Source organism: Pezoporus flaviventris, unplaced genomic scaffold (genome assembly GCF_033815535.1).
Source record: "Pezoporus flaviventris isolate CSIRO_AGI_PZ_B2104156 unplaced genomic scaffold, CSIRO_AGI_Pfla_v1 ptg000030l, whole genome shotgun sequence".
In the NCBI taxonomy this organism is placed as follows: Eukaryota; Metazoa; Chordata; class Aves; order Psittaciformes; family Psittacidae; genus Pezoporus; species Pezoporus flaviventris.
The window spans coordinates 6,705,509-6,725,061 of record NW_026892578.1 but is presented as its reverse complement, the minus strand read 5'-3'; the positions used below and the strand labels follow the sequence as shown (position 1 = coordinate 6,725,061).

The window sequence follows — 19,553 nt, the reverse complement described above, 5'->3', positions numbered from 1 at the left end:
AAGTTAGAGATGTATTACTAAGTCAATGAAAGTTACACTGGTAGGTATATCTCTAGAGTACTACTACTTTTTAGCAGTGGCAGACCAAAACAGAGGCACATATATGCAACGTTACGCTTTGGTGCAGCCGAAGTTTTACCTGGACCAGGAAAGAGGCTACGTGAAAAGTCCCCCACAGACACCATGAAACTTAGTCTGAGAACTCTGAATGGTTCCAGCTGCAGAAGTTTCCCTAAAAAGGGGGAAACCAGCGTAAAAAAGTATGCATTCAGTGATGTTGCAGTAAGGGATTGTTTTCCTTTACTTCTCCATGATATTCATGAAGAAGTAATTTAGGAAGACTGCTGACTACCCTTCTCATACAGGACATGCTTTGAGACAGCAATAAGCAAACTTGAGAGTTAATTTTAAAAAATAATAATTCTATAGTGACTGGAATTACTCAGTACTCTGAAACCACCATTCTGTTTTACAAGCATGCAGCATCAGGCTCTTCAAACACGTAAGCTTTTGAAAGCTGATGAGCTAGAGAGTATCCAAGAGAGTCAAGTAACCGTGCAAATAGGAGTCCTTTGCAAAGACCCCTTACCACTCTCAGATACTTTCTGCTAATGTATAAGTCATAGTTACATTCCACTGCAAAAGAAGAGATGAGCTTTGGAAAGTTCCTCCATTAGTCATGTGTATGGCAACACACCAAGAGAGAAGACTTGTGATGCATCACCACAAACGTAACTTTCCGACTTGAGCAGCAGATTGCTTGGATTTTGTTCTTCTAAAAATACTGGTGCTCTTCTCTCTTCCCAATGCCCTGGTCACCACAGAGTGCCATAGAGCCTGCATGCTGCAGTTGGTCTTCCAGCGACAGGTATAGGGACCGGACGACAGTGGTCAGCCCGCTGCTGGATGTTACCCGCCATTCTGTCAGTGGCCAACTAACTTTGAATGACAGAATCATAGAATATCTTGAGTTAGAAAGCACCCATAAAGATCATTGAGTCCAACTGCCTGTGGGACTTCTTAAAACTATACCAAATGACTAAAACCATTGTCCACATGCTCCTTCCAGCACGAAAACTGGATTTTATACTCCTGTGTCTTGTACTTCTTTCCCTTGGGAGACTAGAAACATGAACAGAAATAATCATCACCTAGCCCTAACAGAAAATACAGGAAGGCAAACACACTTGTTCATGAAACACTTTAAACAGAGCAAAGCCATTGTATCCCTTACAATTGCTTTTTAAGTTTACCAGCACTTTATTTCAATCCAGGTTTTGCCCCATCAGCATTAGTCATCTCCAATAAAAGACTTCTACTGATCAGCTTACATTCTGACAATCATTTTCCAAAATGTCCTAAGCAGGCAAAACCAACAGGAGACAAGTAATAACAAAAAACTGTGAGAAAGGTGACCTGGCTTGCCATACCGCTCTGCCTTTCTAAGGTCTTAACTGGAGAAGCTGGAACCTGAAAACTCCTCACTGCAAGTGGAAGAACGCACTTAAAACTGTATTCTTCCTCTCAGCCGAGGCAGAGGTTTGCAAGCTGCCTCTGCATCAGGGAACGCAGATGGGATGTTTACTCCCACTGACAAGCAGCAGTTTGTAATTAGCCCTGCCTGGAGTCTCATGAAATTAAGAGACAACCCACACTTGGTTTCAAACCCTGTTCCTCCTGTAAGGACCTACCTATCAATGCTGCTTCTCAAGCGTAGTTTCTCTGCTGAGCAAGAGAAAAGTAAAAGCTTTGCACAAAGTTCTGCTTAGAAAACAAAGCTCCTTCCTACCTAAGTATGACCCTAAACAAAAATACAACTTTAACTCAGTCAAAAAACAATGATAATTTTTTTTTACATCTGGAGAGTGTCTGCTTTCTGCACATCTGGAGCGTTCACTAATGTAATCTGATGGGAATAAAGTCAGCTGAGCCTCTGCTGCAACCAATAAAGATTTATTTCCTCTTCAAAAAGGTGCATTAGACTATCCTCATAAATATAATTTATTTTTTGTACAGTCAAACAAAAGCTCCTTCTCTGAAAAGTTACTTTATTTGCATCAATCTTGAAAATACAGCATGGAAAAAGCAGGCAATTATGTAGAATCACAGAATCATAGAATAGTTAGGGTTGGAAAGGACCTTAAGATCATCTAGTTTCAACCCCTCTGTCATGGGATTGAAACCTCACACTAAACCGTATCACCCAAGGCTTTGTCCAACCTGTCCTTGAACACCACCAGGGATGGAGCATTCACAGCTTCCCTGGGTAACCCATTCCAGTGCCTCAGCACCCTTAAAAAACTTCCTCCTGTTTGAGTTTTAACCCGTTACCCCGTGTCCTATCACTACAGTCCTTAACGAAGAGTCCCTCCCCAGCATCCTTATAGGCCCAAATCCTTATGTAGCCTAATCTTTTTCTGATGTGACTGCTAGAAAATGGTTCTTAGACTAACTGTAATTTATTTTAATATTTGAATTACTAACTGTTCCTTCCTCCAAATAAATAATTGCAGTCACATGAGGGTTTTTTAAGAGAAAACAGTAAAACAAGCCATTTACTGTGGCAGAAAGAAAAAAAAAACACATTTTTAAGCACAGTTTGGGGAATTTCACTTGTCTAAAAGTTTCTCATGCACTGGAAAACTTTGGTTGCCCTTTTGAGCTACAGAAAGTAGGAAAAAACAATGGGGCTTGAACATTTGCAATAAGTAGACTTTTCCTGGGAGGATTTAATATAGGAATGAAACAACAGAATGAATAGCTCTAAATCATCAGGAAGCATAAAGAACAGTCAACCATGAAACTAGAGAATTAGTATGATGGCAACAATCCTGCCAAATACTGAGCTGTTTTTCCAGAAATGAGAAGGGGTAAAAGAAAACTAAACAATTACAGAAGGACTAAGAACTCCTGTGAGTCCTTTAAATCAAGTAGTGAAGATGAAAGCAAGTATTTGGCATCTTAATCTCAACCTGCCCAGTGATGAGCTGTCTACCACAGTCTGTTTGTTTTCATACAGTTTGTAATTCTGCACATCCATAACCAATGTGACCACTTTTCCTCCAAGCAGTGGTTCAGATGCTTGATGGTTCTCTTCTGGTGACAACCCTCAGTGGTAAACCAATGTCAAATGGCAAGCCACAGGTTCCAGAGCGACTCTTTAAGCTTAAAAGAGCTTCCAAAGCACTAACAGCAGCTTGGGAAAAGCTGAAGTATTTTCTGTGCTTCAGGGAAAGTTGTTTCTTGCAGATTGCATTCAATATATTCAATATACTCAAAACCCCACTGACCATTGTCCGGGGCAATCTTCAGTGGCTGACCCTACTGGCACAGGGGTTGGGACTGAAAGGTCTCCAGAGGTTTCCTCCAGCCTCAGTGCCCTGTGGTTATGTGACCGAATCTAGTCACTGGGCTAAATTCCTTGTGTTACAAAATTCATATAACTACAAATACAATAAATCACTCTGTCTCTCTGCAATTCTTTTTAAAGATAAGAACTGAAATGCACTGCTTTGTCTCATGGTATCTGTAAGGGGAGACATAAGCTACACTAACAAAAGCTGTAAGAACAACATTTGGGTGACAGGACAGCACCTGTTTCAAGAAATTACAAGATTAAGTTTTGGGGGCACTGGGATAGAAAATGGGAAGAGAGAAAAAGGGTTTTGCAAAATATAATAAAGTTGCTGAATCCAGATGGCAACAAATGAAAAGATACTGGACATACTCATTTTATTGTCACTCACTTCTTCTTCCTGTAACTGCAGAAGGGCCTGACCACACTTTGAGACTGCAAATGTCATATACTATACTTACTGCTGTTTCACCTAAGTACTTGGCCTTACCAAGCATAAATGCATTACTAAAATTAGTGAATGTTTCAATAAAGTACTTTCTGGAAAGAAAATACTAAGTTTCCTTTTGCGTAAATTCAGTGACTAAGGCACAATACAACTGGCAGACAGAAGCAGAGTCTTGTCTGCATTTATATGCACCATACCCTTGATGAAGGCTGCAGGTGTCTAGTTTATTGCCTATCTTTATGTTATTTAAAGCCTGCATACTGGTCCTTACATCTGCAAGTGCTGAAATTTACACTCTAGATAACTGGTCTCAAGTTGTTGGTACTTTTCCTCATAGCAGCCCTAAACCACAAAGACATCAGTGTGCGTTAAACATGAAGTTATTTCATGTCAACATCACCCCTGAGGCCACTGTTGCCACTGCCTTCTCCTGCATCAACAGAGCACCTGCAGAAGGCAGCCCTGTCCTTCTGCTCCTGGGACAGGCAAGGAGGACCCCCTGCCCCTCTTCCCACATCTCAGGTGCCGGTGCAATTGCCAGTCTCCCAGGGAGGCTCCTGGAGCAGGCACAATGGGCCAAGACACTTCTGCTCTCCACCACTGCCTCTCGAGAAACCCATGCCAGGGTTGGACCAGGAGCTCTGAGGCATCCTCAAGAAACCCTGTTCTCAGATCTCACCCAGATCAAGCAGGCACTGTGCACCTGCTTTTTTATTCAGCCACTTCTGAAACTGTCTTAGGGTGAGAAATGTTAGTAGTTTGTTGGGTTTTTTTTTTATAAGCCTAAGAAACCCAAATCCTTTATGTAAATGTTTCTCACAATCTATAGTTTCAAAATTTAAGCTGCTCAACATACAAGATTTTAAGCTTCTACAAGGCTGACAAGCCTTGCAGCTGCTACTCACATAGCCTAAATTTCCAAAACCAGGTGCACTATTACCTCAAGGTTCACATTTACTCTTGTTATGAAAGGTCTCTTCCCTAACTATTTTATCAATCAGTCTTTACAGTATGAAAGTGTATTAACTTTGTCAACAGATTAGTTCACATTATACACTACAATGCAATGAGGTAGTGGAGTTTTACTGAAGACTTTGGTGCTGTTTATGCTTAAGTAAAAGAAACGAAAGGACAGGTTGGTTCTGTAAATAAGGACTTTATTTCTTGGAAGCTTAGAGCTGTCTGTAAGGGACGAAAGATTCCTTTTTTAAGGATAAAAGATACACCTGTACAACCAAGTAAATACCAGCATCCCAGCCTCTCTAACACCTCTTTGAAACCCTCCCAGCATCAACTGGCACCATAGATAAGTAACTGTAGCAAGACTAACTCCGAAAACATTTGGATCAATAGACAAGCAGCAAGAATGCTACAGAAACATAGGCGTTTTGCAAAGTTTTACTACAATTGTAAACAGTAGTGTGGGTATTAGTGACTAGTCAAATCACATTGTACTTGAAAGGTTGAAGGCTACAAGAACCCTCTGTGAAAACACATTCAGGGTTCCCTAATTTAATTAGGACACCTCATGCACGTGAATATTTACCCTTACAATTCTTCATTTTGCATGCTAGTCTCAGTTGGCATGGGCTAGTTGCAGATTTTCATAAGGTCAATCAGTATGTCAGCACTTCTCTCTTCCAAAGTCACGGAACCTTACTACTTCTTAAGGATTTCTGCACTTAGGTCTCCTAACAGCTTCAGCAGTTCTTGGCACCAACCTTTCCACAGTTGACTGACATCCATGAAACCTCTTGCTCTGAAGCATGTACTTCAAAACAGCGGGCACAACAACAAGCAGGCAAAACTACAGTTTGAGAACTGTGGAGCAATATACACACTCATGGCACTAAGACGGACATCAGAGGTGGGGTTGGGAAGGGGCATGTATTCAAGCCCCATTGAACACTCAGTGTTCTCACCTTCATGAACAGTTTCATGACCATTAAACCACAGCGGGATAACAACCCAAACTGCAGCCAGCACCATACACTGGAAAGACTAGAATGGTGGTTAATCAAGAGATTAGTCTCAAATTTAAGAAAACTGTTTTAGCCAAGCAGGCTGCAAACTCTTCAGTATTGTGTAATTTTATAAAACCACTGGTTCTCCTGAAAGTAAAACTGACAACACATAACTTAATACTATTTTATCACCAGAAGTTTATCTATACTTCTATTCAAATAACAACATTCACCTCCCTTTCTCCTGAAAACCTGTATGTGCATTTGTACAGTTCAGCACTCTGCCCAGGCTTGTGTGAAAAAAAAGAGTGTTTTCAGGGCAATTGTGTGATCTGAAGCCACGACTTCAAGAGTTGAGTGTTTTTTCTACTCATCCCAAGTCAGTAAAACACTTTACACAGCAATAATGTGTGTAAGATGATAGACTGGAGGCTTTCCTACTCACCAAATGGTCAGGAAACATCAGCATTTTGGTTTGTCTGTACCCGTATTTGCTCACACTCTGTGCCTCTGGCAGCCTCTTGGATTGGACAAGGAGGGACGGAAGAAAGAGCAGTCTCAGAGGGGGCTCGAACGAATAGGAAAGTGCAGCAGTGAGGCTCGGCTGCAGAAAGGCTAGGGAGGTCTGCACTAGATGAAAGATTCGGCACAAGATGAAGAAATGTCAGCACAAGGAAGAAGGAAGCTTTAGGAAACCAAGATTTGCAATCTGGTAAAGGGTGAAGTAAAAGCCCAAAACCTCAGCAGTTAGGAGCGGTAAATAATTCTCACTTTGATCAAGGAAAAAGAATTTCAATTATAATTTATTATGAACAAGTAAATGAAACATGGCCTTCCATTTAGAAATTCCTTCTTCAAAATAAAATTCAGTTGAGATATACAACTGCATTATGCACTAGGTCAAGACTACTCTTATTTTTTACAGCAGTACACCAAAACAATGGTTCTTAGTAAGCAGAATTGTTTTATGTCTGCTGATAGCTGTAAGCTGACAACTCACTTCATGGCCTGTTTCTTTTACCTTCCTCAACAGAAATCTTACCAGTTTATCGGTTTGTACACTAATAGCAAAATCCAAACAAAATCCATAATCTAGTCAGAAACATTAACTGAACAGTAAAATTGACTTTGCTTTTCTAGACTCTTCTTCATCACAGCTTCTTCAGCTATGGCTAAAATGATTTTTTCAGCCTTTTCAATCCGCATACTTAAAAGTAGCTACTACAGCTTTTACTGAAAGAAAGAGGAAGAATTTGGGTTTTACAATGACGGTTTCCTGTGGGGAAGGGGGTGGTAGAGGAAACCAGACCCAGTACAGTGGTTTGCAATGGTTCAACTCGTATTTTAATCCACTGCTCTCAGATCAAATCAGTTCTGGCAGTAATCAACTCACTGTGTAACAAAACCTATTGTTCTGCTCAAATTTCAAACACTGACATGTTTCAGTGGCACCAGTGACACTTTTCTTCCTACTTATATTTACTATTAAGTGATTAACTGAGACAGAGTGGTATTAAGTAACAATTCAGTGAGCCAGCACTTTGCAGCTCACGGTCCACTGCCCCACACCAGTACTGGTTTGGAAATGTGCAGGCTAGCTTCAGCCACAGGATGTGCGATGTGACAGCAGCCTGCTTCTCCAGGCGATGTGGAACACTGCAAGAAAAGGCTTATTTTTGATACTTCAATTAACTTTGCATCATGTACACAAAATTAGCACCTAAAAAAAAATATTTCTGAAGGACAGCCATGCACCCAGAGATGCTGCATGCACCCAAGTCAATGTGACTAGTTTTAGTTACCCAAACAGGACAGATAAAAAACCTGAATAGATTAGCTGGAATTCAACTGACAGCCACATACGGCAAGCCAGAAATGTGGCACAGGTTTTGTCAGATGAGGGTTTACTTTTTGCTTCTCATTTTAAAAAGGGTTGGGGTTTTTGTTGCTGTTTGGTTGGTTTGGGTTTTTTACTGCCCATCCTTCATTATTGTTACTTGAGGAAGTAAATAAATCTTCCCTTCAGTACCAAAGCAATGTTCTTCGTAGTTCCAATGTGTTTAGGCACTCAGTAAAACATCTGGAATGAGTTCACAGTGAAATCATAAGCATTTCTAGTTCAAGTGCATCTTGTGAAAATACTTCTGCTAGATTTAGACAAAAACTTTTATCAAGAATTCTCCATGTCCACCCTAAGAAATAGTTTCACCACCTCCACTCTGATTCTTTATCACCTTCTAACACAAACTGGATTTTATATTCCAGGGTAATCAGTTGCAGGCAGCTATTACACATACCAGACTTTAATCTGCAGTATAAATTTACTTGTTTTGCACACCACCACAGGAAAGCGTGGAGCGGATGGAAAAATTGTCCTCAGGTCAGATAAGAATTGCAAGCTGAAGGAAACTGTGCTTGGGTACAGGATTGGCAGTAGAGGCCAGGGACAAAGATGCAATGGCAACACACAAGGGAAGGGAGTAGAAAAAGCTGTGGGTGGGAAAGAGGAAGAAGGAGACAGAGTCAAATAGGTCTGGATGCAGAGAAGCTACCAGCTTGCTACAGGCACAATCACAGGTCTTCCCTGAGGTTTTGGGGGAAAAAAGTCAACATCTCTCCGTAGTTAGCAAAGTAAAGAGCTGGCCTTTACAGAGCCCAAAACACCAAAAAGGAAAGCTTGGAAGTTTTTGAGAGAAGGGGGAGGATATTGAAAATCAGATTGCAAACCTCACCAAGACAAGAAGGGGCAGATCTGATCTGCAGAGATGATGCCTGTATAACCATTTGCAACATTCAGGGAGGGAGAGGGCAGGGAATGGTGAAGAAACTACTGTATTAGGGATTCAGCTGCAAAATGCCTGGCATTCAGGATATACTAAGAATCATAGAGGCAGGCAGAGATTCCTGGCATCAAAGAGGGAATACAGACAGGCATGAATAGCTGAAGGTGAGGGAAGAAACAGTAGATTGAGGTAAAGATAGAAATACAGAAGAAGATAGCCTTATGCAAAAGCTTTCCACACAGGCTTCCCCAAACCCTTCCCCCGAACCTTACCCTGAAACTTCTTGTTTCTAAATTTAATAACAACTTGCGTGACTCCAGAGTGGTTTGTTTTGTCCAACAATAGCATCAGCTCTAATAAAAACTGTACGCTACCCAGCACATTTGCCCCACTTATTTTTAATTCACCACATCATGCTACTACTATCACTTCACAAAAATTCCATGTTTTCCTCCAAATCACAGGGAACAAACAAGTGTAACTCCGTTTTTTCCAGATAGAAGAATCATAGAATAGTTAGGGTTGGAAAGGACCTTAAGATCATCTAGTTCCAACCCCCCTGCCATGGGCAGGGACACTCCACACTAAACCGTATCACCCAAGGCTTTGTCCAACCTGGCCTTGAACACCACCAGGGATGAAGAGCATTCACAAGTTCCTTGGGCAACCCATCCCAGTGCCTCACCACCCTTACAGTAAAGAACTTCTTCCTTATATCCAATCTAAACTTCCCCTGTTTAAGTTTTAACCCGTTACCCCTTGTCCTATCACTACAGTCCCTAATGAAGAGTCCCTCCCAAGCATCCTTATAAGCCTCCTTCAGATACTGGAAGACAGAAAAGATTTAGAAGGTAGTCTCTTTCTGGCAGTAACAAAACAAGCAATACTACCAATATTTCAAAGTATAACCAGACTTGCAGAATTTGCTGTCCTGGAAATATCACAATTTAACTAATTTTTCACTTACTTTTTCCTTCAGAGTATTGGACTTCTTCACAAACAGAAAAGATGGAAGCAATATTTTATGTGGTTAAGGAAAAAAAGCATATAAAGACAGTTTTATAAATAAAATAGGATTTTTACCAATGAAATTGATGGGTGTTTAATCAAAAAGAACTTCTATTTCATGTAAAGATTAACTTGTATCCTGAGTCATAACATTTATCTGATGAAAGTACAACTGCTATCCTAAAAAAATAAAACAAGTTTGATTTTACCAAGATTAAAATTCTTTGGCTCAAAGCGAAATGTGCTTTGTGGATACTTTACACACATCAAGAAATCAGTAACATTTCTCATGAAAAATTCTGAAGAAATGAGATTCAACTGGAGTTTTGCAGGACTCAATCTATCAAGAAAATAGAGCAGAAATAACATCTGCAGTTAGTTACCAGCTGTCTCAGTCAAAAGCTTTTCCTTTCAGAAATACAGTTAAAGATGCCATTTCTTACATGTTTATAGTATGTGCACTTATCACAGGTGACTGAAATACCTATGAAAGAAACCAACTGCAATTATTAAACATCCAACGATGCTGTGTTAGCAGACCTGACTTAAAATGTAAATGTTTTCCTCCAAAATGATCTTTTCCCCAAAATATGTTAGAATGATTCCTGCATTTGACATTTTAATCATGTATTTTAGAGGAGCTGTTCTACATTTTTTAAAAAACAACCTGTTATATATATATATAGAAAAATTATTGTAAACAGGCCTGATGCCACAAAGAACTAAGCTCTTGGACTGTCACAGGAATGTGCCTTACGACTTTTTGAAGTTCTTTGTAGAAAATCTTCTGGATCCTATTCTTCTGGGCTCCCCAGTCACATCAAATTCAGAGACTAAACCAGTTTAAAAGGAGTTTGTGATGAATATCGCTGCAGTAATTTTTATTCCCATGAAGTGAAAAATGTGCTTTCCTGCAGCAAGTAGCGAAATCTTTCCCAGACTAGAATTTACAAGCATACAAACAAAGCAAGACTTTTGGTGGTTGTTTTTTTTTTTAATATGAAAACACAAACTAAAACTAGTTTTTATGATAGCAAGCAACCTTCCAAACACTATCTTTTGAAGCGTTGGTCCCAAGTCTGCAGAAACACTGACTCAGTGCTGTTTCTGCCACAATGTATTTTTGCAAGGTGCACAGACACCTCCGTCAGCTGATAAAATACAGACAAATAGGCAAAGAGCAAGACACACAAGCTGTAACACTGGTTCTCTCTATTGGGAATAACTCACAGCATCTAGGTAGCGGGGGGCTGATAACATGGCAGGATCCCTGTTGACCAAGGAAGGGCCTACTATGGTACCATCCTGGAGGGAGCATGCAGTGGGATTAACAGCAAGGCCAGGAATAATACCAGTAATGTCAGTATGGTAAATCTTGAGAAAAAATGCCTGGAAAGAATAGCAATTCTGCATGCCCCTGTCATAGACACTGGGACTTGTGGATGCTGCTGAATGGAAAAGGAGTGTATGAATCAAACGGAAGGCCCTCCAGAGATGCAGCATTGCCAGTGTTCTGAGCACAGGGCAGAGCTGGAGCTCGGTTCAACCACTGCCTTTTCCTGCCCCAGCCTCTGTACCACTGTTCTGACCATAAATCTGAATTCACTGCACTGGGGGGATGTCTGCTGCTACTCTGGCAGCAGGTGCAGATAACCAAATTTGTTGGGTTGTCTGGGTAAGGTGGCCAGGCACCAGCTGGCCCCATCTACATCATGCCCTAACAGATACTGGTGCTCAGGGCACCTTACTGCCCTTGTGCAGCAGTGATGAATAAGTAGCTATTCCCAGAGTAACTGGGGAAAACACGTCTTCCTCTAGTTGAAGGGAGCCTCAGCTTGAGGCTACAAGACTGGTAGCCCCCACCTGTTGCCACCAATCCTACTACCCCTGCCCTCCTAGGGCTTTACTTTCTTGAGTAATGTAGACAGACATATGAGGCTGAGAAGCACTGGGCTTTTGGTACAGGCAATGTACTTTGTACAGGAGGGAACCAGCTACAGGACTCTTACTGACTCCAATAATGTTGCATGTACATAGATAGACCCAGTAGTTCTTCCATTAGCAACACAAACAATTTGCTGAAAAGGTACTGAACTGATGGTGATATTTAAAAAGAAATTAGCAACTGATTGCCAGAAAAACAAGGGGAGTGGGGCTCTCAAACACATTTACCTTACAATAGTCCTGTTTGGCCCATCCAGAAGGAAGTTCTCCATACTGGAGAATGGCAGTTAAAAACAGACATCAGAGATTTGAATGCTGCAGCTGCTGCATTAGCAACTGTAGTTCCACGCGTGCTGCAGCTCTTGCATGAGCCAGAAGCAAAAAAAATATACCTGTTACAGCTGATTAACATTATAAATGCTACAGCAGTAACATTATAAATGCTACAGCTGATGTTGCAAACTCTTTTCAATCCCTCTGGATGGAGAAGCAAGACTCCAATTGTGTTCACCTGGAATAGCATGCCATGTCCGGAACTGGCTATTGCAAGGGGTGGAAACAGCCCTACCATCTGCCATGGCATCATCCACAAAACTTTAAAGCAGCATCTCTCTAGAGAATTTTCCCACTGCAATGTTTATTTATTAATTAGCAGAAAAACTCTCAAAGCTGTACTAAGAAATGGGAAACAGGTAATCTTTATTTTTCCCAATTTGAATGATTGGCCCATGGGCAGCAAATCAACAATATGAAGACTCCTCTGGCTATAAAATGCCCCATCATATGATCAGTTATATGCTGAAAATAACCAGTTTGTTTACTAGTGCACCCTGTAAAATCACAGCAGCAAATGTGGCTCCAAGCAGCTTGGAGGCCCTCCACAGGGAAAGGTACCACCTGCAAAGGGACAAGAAGCTGCCATCAATTCACAGAAGTAACAGCCTTCAGAGTCACCTTGGAACATGCTCAGGAGCACTGCTGGCCCCACATATGCATATACTCAGACTCCTGAGTGATCACTAAAGCGGTGCAGAAATGGTTCAAAGACTGGAATCATGATAACCAGCAGCAGTGAGGAAAGCCACTTTCAGCAGAAGAAGAACAGAAAGTAATATAACAGCTACTCAGAGAAACATCTACTTGAACAGAGTGCTAATGCGTATCTGAAATTCAAAGGCAATCTGAGAAACATAACAATCAGGATGACCAGTTAGCTCAACTTGCCAGAATAGATTAAGGGTGTGAGCACAAAAGAGAGTTATTTTTAGTCAGGCAGGTCCACAGAACTGCTGCTTATGTACTGAGGCGGAGAACACAGTTTAGACTTGCCTCAGGAAGCCATAGCGCAAGCAACCAACCAAGCAGTATGAGATGCCACGGTGTGATCTGTGGAATAATATAACATACATGGAAAGTATGAACGATGAACCAGTGTGTCTGAAGAAGCGTGGCAAGTAGATTGTGTCCTTCTCTTCAGCAACACCAGCACGTGCTGTGTCCTCACAGTGGCAAAGCTAGAAATGCATTGCTAGGAACTTTTCTACTTGTACAGAAAATGTAGGCAGCACCCTAGATGGAACAAACGTATTTGTTGGTATGATGGAATGCAGCTTTGGCTAGACTCAGACAGCAGCAGTCATTTCAAAACCACAGCTGTCCAAGAATGAGGGGGAAATTGTGCAGCAGAGTGGGTGTATCATATGCCCTCTAAACCCCAGACACCTGGAAAGATACAACAGTACAATGGTTTACTTCAAACTGCACTCCAGGGAAAGGGAATCTCACCTCTACAGAGCTGGGGGGGGGGGGCTAGTTGACATAGAAGTACAAACCCGTCATAGCAGCCCTGCAGAAAACCATTCACCACAAGTTCAGTTGGGTGGAAAAGTATGAGCCAGCCCTGGGAACACCAGAATTGAGAAAAAAGTTACTGTCTTCTTGCAGCAATCCCTAAAAATTTAAATTCCTAAAGAAGGAGTCCTTACCACATGAAGACCAGAAAATGCCTAGTAGGTGGCCTTTGGAAAAGTGATAATGAAATTAAATATGTGCTGCTACATATGATAAATACTCTTATTTCATCTTAGAAATTATGCTATGTGTTTTGGAGACACAAGATGTATATGTCCAAACAGTTTGTAGGCACACGCTGCTCAGGAATATACAGGACATGAACTAGGCAGGGTTTCAGCAGCAGAGGGTGCAGGATGCCCTGCCTGGGAAGAGGCCATGAACTTCCCAGTATTACTTACTGCCATGTCACATTGGCACTGATAAGAACAGTGTGCACCAAACCTTCAACTGATCAGAGGAGCACAGAATATTCTTGCTTGAACAGAAGCAAGAATAAGAAACAGCTTCAGCCAGCAGGTACAGGAAACACGAGTCTGAAAGACTTGCAGAAGGGCCATGGCAGGAAATGTGCTCTTGGCAGGAAAGGTTCCATGCCAACACGGTATGTTCCTGAGGAACTGCAGCTGAGCCATCTACATCAGGGAAAAGGCACCCTTGAGGACTGCAGCTGTGGGCTACTGACACTAGAGCCACACCCACACCAGAGCAGTGGCAGCCCTGAGGGACCATAAGCAACCCTCACTGGGGCAGGAACACTTAGAAGCAAAGAGCAGCAAAGGAAAATCAGGAGGAAGCAAGGAGGAGCAGCAGAAAGAAACCATGAGGTGTATAGCCTTCCTGCTCTGCCTGTCATATCACTGAAGGAGCAGGGGATGGGCTGAGCATAACCTGCAGCAAAAACCCGGATGGGCTGGGTAGGTGTGCTTGGCTTAAGCTAAAAGCAGGGAACGGGGAGTACCTTAGGGGTTTGATGGATCATTTTCTTTCTCTCAATGCCCAAATGCATCAGCAGAAGTTTAGGTAAACTGGCAGTAAACTAACTTAAGTAAAAGTTTCCTGAGTTGAGACTGTTTTGCTCATAATATTCTCTCAAATTTTATTAGACTTCAAAGAGTAGGTCTCCATGCTAGAGCATGGAAAACAGTTTGGCTAAAAGAAAGAGGCTTGCCCCTGGCAAGACGATCTTAACTGATCAAGATTGCTATTATTACTGCATTTCACTAACACAGCTGTCACCTGATGAAATACAAGTCGACTGCAGTGAGGTTCAAGACAGCAAGAGGTAAAGCAGAGTCCCTTCTCAAGTGCAGGCAACCCCACCACATGCACCAGAGTATCAGGAAAATACTGAAATTGGTCTTGGCTGGACAGCAGTAGGCTGAGTCATGCTTACCTCCTGCCAAGTTAAATCACTGTAACTAGGGAAAGTTTAGGGATTGCTGCAGTGATGTCATTTTGATGTAGCAGTACAGTGGCCATTTTATATAAATACCACCTCATTAAAAAAGAACAACAAACAACCTCTTAGCCGTTTCAAATTAGAGTACACAGAAAGATGCAGAAACGTGTTGCACCTTCCAAGTTCATGCTGACATGTATGCACACTAGCACTGCTACTAAAACTGTTCAACTGAAAGTAAGTTGTGCTGTGTTGGAGGGGGGGGGGGTGGGTGTGTTGGTGTGGGCTTGGGTTTTTTGTTGTTGTTGTTTTTTTGTTTGTTTTTAATCAGATCTAAATGGCAAACAACTCCAGAGCCCACAAAGCAGAGATCAGCCTCCAGCTGAAAAACTCCATCTACCTGGTTACACACATGCTCTTTTCACCATCTTTCATCCAACTAGTCATTTTTCTCAACACTGACTTGCCTCAGCAATAAGTCAGGGGCACAAGTGTTTTCTTCCTTTTGCTCATAGCCCTATAATTATAGTAGTCATACAAAGAAGAGACACCTACCTGTAACTTAACCTAGGCTACGGATCATACAACCTAGATACCTCAGCTTCTAGCACGTATTTTGCTTGCCTCCTGGTGCTCACTACCACAACTGTGTTTCAATCAGCAAACTCTACTCAATCCTTGCAAAGAATACTTAAATAACATATTTTTCAGTCCAAACTAGACATCCTCAGTCAGAAGACAGCTTTTTATGCCTTTATCTTTCTCCAGTAGAAAGGGAGACTTTTGAGCCTTGTGTCTCCATGCAGCAGTTCTCTGCTGTTCATCTATGTGAATTCTTTTGTTTAGTTTTCCTTCTGCTGTGCTCTTCCTATTAATTGTACAGAAGATCTGTTGCTTAATTCTTTGTTGTTGTTGTATTTTGAAAACCAGATGCCTAAAATTAGATACTGGGCTACCCAGTGATTTCGCAGATGCAGGATGGCTGAACCTCACAGAAGCAGGCAGCTTCCTGCCCCCCCCACTTCCCCCATCCCACTCCCACCTCATTTTCACTCTCCCATGCTCGACCCTGCCACTCCTTTGTGCTGGGTTCAACACTCAAAGACTGCAGATCAAACTCAATGCATCAGATTAGTCACTTGCTGATTTACCAAACTGAATCATCCCAGTACCCGCCCCAGCGGGCACTGGACCAAAGCAGGAGAAAAATGGAAAGATCCCACTCCTCAGCAGGGGCAAGCTGTCAGACTGCCTGTAGAAACTGATGCTACAAAAACTTACATTCAACCTTCTTCTGGATGCAGCCCCAACAATATCTAAATTCCAGATCTGTCTTACTTGGAGAGCTCATACTTGGCAAATGAGACAACACTTTAATACCAGTTCTGAGGTTAAAACTGCAAGCTCTTTTTCTAAGCAAGCTCAAATAACAAAGTTCACCCTTGCTTAATAATACATTCAAATCCTGCTAGCAGCTTTCACATGCCTAAAATGGATGATCTGATAATAAATTCTCAGTCCAGAGGCACCCACTCATCTGCTCAATTTATGAAAGCGAGCAGTCCCAGTGAAACCAGTCACCTCCAAACTGTCACACAACAGCTGAGCTGCTTGTAAGGCAAGACCCTTAACTTTCCATAGCAGTTCTGCAAATTCAGACTACAGACACCCTGCCAACAGTGACATCAACATTCTCAAAAGTATGTCATGCAGGTTTTGCCTTTATTTTAATGTAAGCTTGCACCACGAGAAATGGGAAATTCCCCTGGAGAGCCCCACCCTCCCCAGGCTGACATTCTCAACAGTTCATGAATTCTTATGCATTTTGTGTAAGGATAAAGTGTCCAAACTAATTATAACCTACCTACTTAGCTTGTGTTATCAGCAGTCAATAGTATGCACATAAACTAAGCAATTTTTCAGAGCAATCTGTTAAAAATGTAGGATCATTTCCTCAGAATTCAAAACAAAAGCCCTGAAGGCAGTTTCTGGGCACTTCCCCTCCAGTGAAGCAGAAACCAGACAGACTCTATTCACCTCCAAACTTCTTGGCAGAAAGTTTAGGAAGACTACTTTTGAGTCACACCAGATAACTTCCACATCTTAAGAGCATCACACCAAAGATCTTGCTGTCCACGACTGTGAGGACTGCTTGCAGGGGAAAAGAATCACGTTTCCCACTTAAGCAGTAAGATGATATCTAAATGTCATCAGCCTGAATCATCTGTCAGATTTAAAGGTGGTTTCTGTAAAATTGTACTAGTTGTCCAAGAGCTCAGCTTTGCTAACCTACCAGTTTAGACTACAATAAGGCCACAGCATAAGAACTGAAGTCAAATGGGCTTGACGCCAAGCTGCTTATCCTGCATACACTCTCTACAGCTTCCAGTCAAAGTTAAGAGACGGATACTTAAGTGTTGCTTTTACAAAGCACTGGAAAGAAAATGCCTAGGCATAGTACTGAGCATTCATATTAACAAGGTAAAAAAAAGGTTTCTTAGAAATAAATCATATAAACAGGAAATAATTTGCATGGCATATTCCAGTTTAGGAATCTTCCTCCTGGAAAAAAAAAAATCGAACCCCAGGTACTGGGAACTTTGCTTCTTTTCTCCCCCACCGAAACTGTTTCCTTATACCAAATACTAACGTGTTATTTATTACATACCTACCATTTTTATCAGAGTTCAGAAGAATCATCTCTGACACATGTTGAAGCCATAAGCAGCTTATCAGAAAATATACTGGTGTGTTTTACCCTGCTGTTTTGCCATAGTATATTTAGTTTGTTTTTAAGGTCTATAGTGTGACGGCACTTTGTGGTGAGTAACTAACTGCCTGATGCGCTCGAACTGCTGTAACTCCTCTTTCTTTCCTAAAATGGAAGCCGAGCTCCAGCAGAGCTCCCCGCCGCCCCGAGACCCCCCTTCAAGCCTCCTTCACGGACCCGCCGCACCCAACGACCGCAGTGGGACGAGTGTCACGTATTTACTGAAGAGACTCAAGACAGAGTTTCCAGTCCCGGAGTCAGACAGAAAACTCACGAATACTTTTCCAGTTAAGTTAACAGTGGCAAAAAGGCAAACCAAACACACAGAACAACAACAAAAAAAAAAAAGGCCGGAAGGAGAGCGGACCGTTTCCCTACCCCGGACAGACACGAGCAGCCAGCGCCTGGGGACCCGCCCGGCTCCATCCCGTGCTCCTCTCGTCCCCGGGGCCGCTCCGGCGATGCCGCTCTCCTCTGTGCCGAGCGACAGCGCTCGACCCATACCCCGGGAACAGAAGACAGGCCAGAAGCCCCCCCCCCCGGACCGGAGAGGAAGGGGGGTCCGCAGCAAGACCGCTACCCTGCGCCCGCCCGTCCTCACCTTGGGCAGTGACCAAGACGCCGAGCAACGCCACCACCACCACGGGAAAAAGCCTCCAACGCTGCATGACTGCCTGCCTCACACACGCCGCCCGCTCCCTGACCGCTACAGCTGCTCCCGCTTGGCCGAAGGGCGGCACCGTAGCCGGTCAGGGCGCGCCGCGCGGTACACGCCCAGGCAGCCGCGCTGTCAGGGGAGGAGGAGCAGGGCGGTGGCCGCCTTTCCCTTCGGGGCTTCTCCTGGTTGGGGGGGTGCGAGCCGCTCCTGCCCGCCGCGGTGGCGGGACGGCGCTGCGGTGTGTGAGCCTGTCATCGGGGTGGTGGGGCGCCCGCAGCTCTCCTCGGGGGCGGGCGGTGGCTGGAGCCCTGTTCCGCAGCGGGCTGAGGCCGAGAGCCGGGTTTCACGTGCGGGACGGGTCGAGTCGTCCCGGCTCCGGCGGGCTGGAGCAGGAGCACGGCTTTGGGACGTGCGGGTGTGTGCTGCTCAGTACCGGCCGCTCCTGCAGACGGAGGGAAGCACGGGACCAAGGAGCCCCGAAAAGAACTGTTCGCCAGAAGAAATGAGCCTCCGGCCTTGAACACTGGCCACAGCTTTTAATAGTAGATGAGTGCTGCTACACCCTGCGCTCTCTTCACCCAGCACTCTCTTTTCCTGCTTTTCCTAAGGAAAAGCTACCCAACACTAAACATGCCAGGATGCCTAATAATATTGCCCGTAGCAAGCTTTGTTTTTTTTGTTTGATTGGACAGAAAGTAGCTAAAATAGCTTTAATATGTGCAAGCAATGCTGCACTGTGCGCACAACTGAAAGGTACAGATGAAACCTCTGAGCAGTTTAACTAATTTTGCTGGTGTGGGAAGGCAAATACTAAAGACCCTGTTTTCATAGAAGTCCTTTTCCAATGGCCATTTTGTGTCATGTATTGGATACTTTGGGTTGAGGGCCAGCTTGTCCCCTGGGTGGTGTTGTGTCACCTGGAAGTGATGCTGCTGTGGGTCAGAGTGTTGACACAGTTGTGTTGTGCTCTGCCTGGGGACGCACATGACAAAAACACCTCTCCTAAATCCTGATTTTCACTTAGTGAGTATGCACTGATGATTGACTGGATGGTAAATAGTTCACTGGCACACAGAGTGTGACTTTGAATGTAACTGGTGGTGTGTGGGTGACTTGGATTCATTGGTTGTAAGCCTATACTTTCCTCTGAGGGGTCTATGCCTCTAGTTTGTAGGATTTGTAGGAAAAGTGGAAAGTCAAGGAGCCAGTGAATCACTGTCACCAGTTCATAAATTGATGGTAATACTTTCTTCTCTTTGACAGCACCTAATCACGTATTTTTCAAATTTAACAGGAGGCAATGAAGACTTTAACTGTAGTAACAGACTTAAACACACTTAATCTTAAAATTGTGTTGCATTTTAAAGTAA

At 43.0% G+C, this 19,553-nt stretch overlaps 1 protein-coding gene across 2 annotated transcripts in view; it reads right to left on the bottom strand.

The window, feature by feature from the left end:
• Positions 1-18,410, bottom strand: part of CD99 (CD99 molecule (Xg blood group)) — a 30,589-nt gene extending 12,179 nt beyond the window's left edge. Inside the window, exon 1 of one of the 2 annotated variants that reach the window (XM_061459832.1) lies at positions 18,127-18,410. In XM_061459832.1, the coding sequence (XP_061315816.1) occupies positions 18,127-18,193 (67 nt within the window). In that variant the 5' untranslated portion in view covers positions 18,194-18,410. The remainder of the gene's footprint in view (positions 1-18,126) is intronic. The other variant, XM_061459831.1, reaches the window with a different exon arrangement.
• Positions 18,411-19,553: the final 1,143 nt, after the last annotated feature.